The sequence below is a fragment of the Clarias gariepinus genome, chromosome 25 (assembly GCF_024256425.1).
Source record: "Clarias gariepinus isolate MV-2021 ecotype Netherlands chromosome 25, CGAR_prim_01v2, whole genome shotgun sequence".
NCBI classification, from domain to species: Eukaryota; Metazoa; Chordata; class Actinopteri; order Siluriformes; family Clariidae; genus Clarias; species Clarias gariepinus.
The window spans coordinates 23,259,642-23,265,641 of NC_071124.1; the positions used below are offsets into that span (position 1 = coordinate 23,259,642).

The window sequence follows — 6,000 nt, forward strand, 5'->3', positions numbered from 1 at the left end:
TGTATTTACAAGAAACGGTTGTATTGTGTTGATGTAAAAATCAAAACCAAAAGGAAAAAAACAGTTGCAGAAAATTCATTCTTTTTGTGTTGCTTTGTCCTTTTATATATTTTTATTGTAGTCTAGACTGCAGTCATTTGCTTCGTTTACACAGATACCGTTTTTTTAATCCGATTTAAATCCGTCTGATTAGAAACTTTGTAAAGACGCTGATCCAATAAGATGCGTGTTTACATTCACAAACCATTTTATCAGAATATACCTTTTTTGATGGGCAAAATGGTTCTGCTCATTGTGAAGTGTTTAATCTGCTGGCAAGATAACAAGAAGAAGTATTTTTTTTCAACGACTGTGTGGTTAGTTTAGTCTCCCCATTTTTTTTTTATTTTAATTTTTTTTAAATCCCACTTTCTGTCTTATGATTGGTTACAAGAATTCAGTCATGTCTGTGATTGGTTGGATGCTTAATTATGAACACTTTTTGTGCTACTTTGTCAAAAATCCAAGTATTTTCTATTACTGGTGTAGGTTAGACTGCACCTACTCTGACTGTGATTGGTCAGATGCTTTACTACGTGTGAAATATGAGACGATCAGAGCTCCTTCCTGAGCCAGAGACTCATTAGATGAAAGTCTGAAGTAAAGTCAGGAGGGAGAGAGGTGTTAGTTCTTAAAAAGTTTCTGATTAGGGATGGAAGCAAATTTTTCCTTCACATAACCTAAAGTTAAACCCCCATGTGGCAAACATGTGCAAAAAGAATACAATTATTCCAACAAAAGAGACACGATCAAATCAAGTGTTCACTTTTATATTTACCTGTTGAACGGATTATCAAAGGTTTACACACCACCTCTCATTTCTGTCGAAAATCCATTCTGATCTGGTCAGACTGTCAAGACTGAGGTCTTGTTTTTCATTCTGATTGGACTATTATTGAGATTATTAGTAGAGTCCATGTAAAGGTGTCTCTAAGTACTTGGGGTCAACGGTCCAGAGCAATGGAGAGTGTGGAAAGGAGGTGAAGAGGCGGGTACAGGCAGGTTGGAATGGGTGGAGAAAAGTGTCAGGTGTGTTGTGCGATAAAAGTGTATCAGCGAGAATGAAAGGAAAGGTGTACAGGACAGTGGTGAGACCAGCGATGCTCTACGGCTTAGAGACAGTGGCACTGATAAAAAGACAGGAGGCAGAGTTGGAGGTAGCAGAGCTGAAGATGTTGAGGTTCTCCTTGGGAGTGACAAGGATGGATAGGATCAAGAATGAGTTTATCAGAGGAACAACCCACGTTAGATGTTTTGGAGATAAAGTCAGAGAGGCCAGATTGAGGTGGTTTGGACATGTTCAGAGGAGAGATGGTGAATATATCGGTAGAAGGATGCTGAGGTTTGAACTGCCAGGCAGGAGGTCTAGAGGAAGACCAAAGAGGAGATTTATGGATGCAGTGAGAGAGGACATGAAGTTACAGTAGTTGGTGTGAGAGAAGAGGATGCAGAGGATAGGGTTAGATAGAGGCAGTTGATTCGCTGTGGCGACCCCTGAAAGGGAACAGCCGAAAGACAAAGAAGAAGAAGATGTAAAGGTGTCTCTATTGTGTCTCATTTTCTTGCTCTGATACAGTACAGTATGTCAATATCAGACACTTTTTATTTTTTTATTTTTTTTTTTATTCCTCTTACACTGGAGCAGTTTGACCACGGTTACAATTTTTATTTGTATTATTTAACAACATGTCAGGCTTTTTAAAGCATTTGTAGCTACATGTGATGTACTGTACCTACGTAGAAAACTTAAACCAACTATTAGATGAGTTTTAAAATCAGGTATAGACGTCTCGTTGACACCCTGTGTATGAGCTGTTGCTATGTGAATGAAAATGCATTTCAACATCCTTATCAATACACTAGTAACTAGGGATATGAATTTAATCCGTTCTGGAGGCGAGTTCTTAAGGTTAAATTTTGTATTGTGAAATAAATAGCCATTAAACCTCACTTAACCTTAATTTATGTTTCCTCCATCTAAAAGTGGCTCCCTTTTCTAATTGCTATCATACTTAATAACATTCTTGGGCCCAGTGGTGCTATATCTTTACTAAATCTTTTACTAAGTCTGGAAAACCCACAGCAACAAAAAAAAAAATACTTGCTTTGCTTGAATTTCCGATTGGCTTTGCTTAGCCCGCGTTCGGTTTGGCTTGGTTTGTCCTCTCATCTGCCGAAAAGTCTTGGTATGCTGAGGCAAATTTCTTGCAAAATTTCAGATCTTACTGCGAAAAATTCCATGTGGCAGGGGGGTCGTGTCCCGACCTACCACTGTACTTATAACCCTGTGATTTTTTTTGACTAATCAGAATTGAAAATCTATATCTTTAGCTAACCCTTACACCTCTGTCATAGATGCAATTGATATTTGTTCTGCAAAGGAATGAAAAGCTTTCCCTGATGGTTTGCGTCTTGTTTGTTTCCGCAGTCTGCATGTACCGGGAGCCGTCGCTGCACGAGATCGAAGAGAAGCACCGCTCCAGGAAAAGCTCAGGAACTCCGGCCATGAACGGAGGCAAAGCGGTGAACCAGAACTCTACATAGCAGGACCTGGACGAATACAAAAAACAAAAAAAAAAACATCACACACAAACACAAACACAAAAATATACATGCACACACATATCGCCTGCTGAAAAGAACAAGCCTTCGGAAAAACACCATGGAACTCACGCTCAACCGATGCGACGAATTCTTGGCTGTGAAAACCGCTCAAGGGAGGACGAGGGGGAGGGGGAGGAGCAAACGCAACGCCGCAAAGCCGCAAATCAGGACTCGAACTCACATTTTATGCAACGACAACGAGGCAGGAAGTCGACCGAGTATCGAAGTTAATACTGTGCGAGAAAAGCGAGCTTTAAATCGCTCTGGTTAAATCTCGTCGAATGCTGTTCCACTTCCTTGTGTATTATTGGTCTTAAAGACAACAATATCTTTTTCTCCTTCTCCATTTATACTCTTGGGTTTTCATCCAGCACATGTTTAAACAAATCTCATTATTAATTATTAATATTATTATTATTGCTTATCAATGAATGCACTTTTATGGAAACGAATAGAAACGAATCTACAATGGTGACGGTTTCTGACTGTATTATATTATTGTACTTAAAACTAAACTTATGAGGATGTCTTTGGTATTTTTTTTTTTGTCTTCCCGGATGCAAAAGCAGGGTCGCAGCTAGCTTGCGAGACGGCATCAGCTGCAATCATCATGTTTGTTTGTCAGTTTGTTCGATCATGCATTCCACGAAGAGTTACTGTCCATCTTTTCTTCGACGAAACATTGCAGATTTTCATGAGATGCTGCTCTCGGATGCTGGCTTCACCCCAGAACCAAGCGCTATCTGTAAATATCCACAATTCGGATTTCGTTTCCAAATCTTCCTAGAATTCTCCTAATCCCAGATGAGTACTTCTGAGCTGGAGAAAAAAATATATTAAATAAAAAAGTAATAAATCTTCGCTGAGCCAGCATACGCCTCAACCGATGGCGAAATACCTCTTCTCTTCGAATAACGTTCTCCAACTCAGGAAGCCCTAGTCTAAAAAAAAAAAAAAAGGTCTATTTTTTTCCTCCCATCACCCCGATCGTGCCCCGTCTGGGCCAAAGCACAAAGACTGGCCTATAGGCTGTAGGTGTGGACGGGGGTGGGGTCAGGTGGGGTGGAAGAGGTTGTTTGGGTGTTGCGAAAAACAAGCTGAGTTCCAGCGTTTAAAAAAGTATGCTATTCACCAGTCTTCCACTTGGGGCAGCAGTGAGCGCTGAACCTGAGAGTCTGCCGCAAAGAGTTGACAATTTTTTTTGTTTTGCAAAGGACTCAAAAACGCATGAATCAGGAATGCTGTGTTTGTTCTTAATCTAGAGTAGACATATGGATGTGATCGTGTGTGTGTGTGTGGTCGGGGGGGGGTGTTTGGGGGGGGGGATTTCGAGAAAATGACATACAAGCAAATGACTCTCTCTATCTCTAGACGGTTCCTTAAAGCTGAAGAAGAAGCTTCAATAAAACAAAACAAAAAAACTTTGGGGTTTGTTTGTTTTTGTTTTTCTTCTTCTTCTTCTTTCTTTCTTTCTTGATTTTTTCGGCTGTGTAAAAACAGAACTTTATTTTTCACCTTTGCAGATGTTTTCCGAACCTGTTTTCCTTACCGAAACACTACCATATAAATATGAATATGCATTATGAATTATTATGAGATGTACAAAAAATATGCATTGATACCAGAAAGAATGATGTTAGAGATTGTTTAAGAATAAAGGTACGATACTAAGCTTTGACTCTGCTCCCGGGAAATTCTTTTTTTTAACGCCTTATGCAAACGAAGACTGTTTACGCTCAAACGAAATTAAACGTCATTCAGGACATTGTGATTCAGACAGCGCTGCTCTTCTGTCCCGTGTGTGAGGCTGGAAATTAAAGTGCCAATCCTCTGTGTGTGAGATTTTGGGGATGGTGCTCCTGTGCCCTTCATCCTCCGGTCGTCATGGAAACAGACTTTTTCTCCTGAGGACGAGAAAAAAATGCATCTGACTTGTACTGAGAGTGTGTGTAGCTCTAAATATGTGTGTGTGTGTGTGTAAGGCTTTGTGTGTATGTGTGTGTTACAAATGGGTTTCTCACCTCAATGTTGAGCACCAAATGTTATGTCAGGTGTTCGCCTAATGACACCGTGTGTGTGTGGGTGTTTGTGTGTGTGTGGTTTAAGAAAATGTACACGGTGTGGTGAGGTGGGAGCGGACGGTGTTATTTTCTCGGAGATGTCGTCGCACAGCTCGGTTCCTTCATTAACCCCTGGAGGTAAGAGACGTGATGAAGGTCGAGAGCAAAGACACAGCTAGAGTTCGGAAATGTTTTTCGTCTCAACTAAAATGGGAAATTTAATCAGTAAAAATATTGGATAATTTGCGAGTGTTAAAATCAGCGCCATCTGCAAGTATCATCCGAGTTAATGAACAGTGGGATTAATGGATTTAATCAAAGTATCAGTGAGGATAAATATACGGTATGCAGTATGTATAGAGCTACACCACATGGACGAACACGTACTGCAATGACATTGTATCCAAATACATACACTTTAATATGGAGTCGGTCCCCCAGTTGGTTTTACAGCTATAACAGCTTCCACTCTTCTTGGAAGGCCGTCCACAAGATGTTGGAGTGTTTCTGTGTGAATTCGTGTCCATTCATTCTGTAGAGTGTTTATAAGGTCAGGCACTGATGTTTGGACGTGAAGGTCTGGCTCACGATCTCCGTTCCAGTTCATCTCAAAGGTGCTCGATGGGGTTGAGGTCAGGGGTCTGTGTTCGGGCCGGTCAAGTTCTTCCACACTAAACTCATCAAGCCATGTCTTTCTAGTCCTTGCTTTGTGCACTGAGGCTCAGTCATGCTGGAGTAGAAAAGGGCCTTCAACAAACTGTTGCCACAAAGTTGCATAGAAGCCTAGCATTGTCCAAGATGTCTTGGTATCCTGAAGCATTAAGATTGTCCTTCACTGGGGAGCCTGATTGATTGAAACACCTGAATTCAATAATTAACACGTTTGCCCAAATACTTTTGTCCATAAAGTGTATTTTTTGAGCAGTTAATGTTATTCATAGGGTTACCGTACCGTACCATATTGTTGTGCCTTTCCGTAGCGCCACGTCAGAACATACAGTATCAAAGCACGGCAGGCCAAGATTATGAACCTCTAATGTTGAAACTGTTAAGGCTTAAGATAAAAAAATAAATGAAAAAAAAAACACAGCCTTCTTGTCTTAAATACTCAAAAATCTTAGTGTTACCTCAGGGCACACACACTGGAGACTCCTTTAAAATAGAAACATAGCGTTTCATACAGTGGCTGGAAAAACCTACCAGCTGGTTTCCATATCTCCTCATAAATCCCTATAATAAGTTTTTTTTTTACTCTACTATTTACAGCAAAACCAACATTTTATATGGATTCAAGTTT

At 40.3% G+C, this 6,000-nt stretch overlaps 1 protein-coding gene across 4 annotated transcripts in view; it reads left to right on the forward strand.

Annotated features, from left to right (window-relative positions):
- fgf12a (fibroblast growth factor 12a) overlaps positions 1 to 3,935 on the forward strand; it is a 67,505-nt gene extending 63,570 nt beyond the window's left edge. For all 4 annotated transcript variants that reach the window (XM_053487043.1, XM_053487041.1, XM_053487039.1 and 1 more), the window contains one exon: positions 2,468 to 3,935. In XM_053487043.1, the coding sequence (XP_053343018.1) occupies positions 2,468 to 2,583 (116 nt within the window). In that variant the 3' untranslated portion in view covers positions 2,584 to 3,935. The remainder of the gene's footprint in view (positions 1 to 2,467) is intronic.
- Positions 3,936 to 6,000: the final 2,065 nt, after the last annotated feature.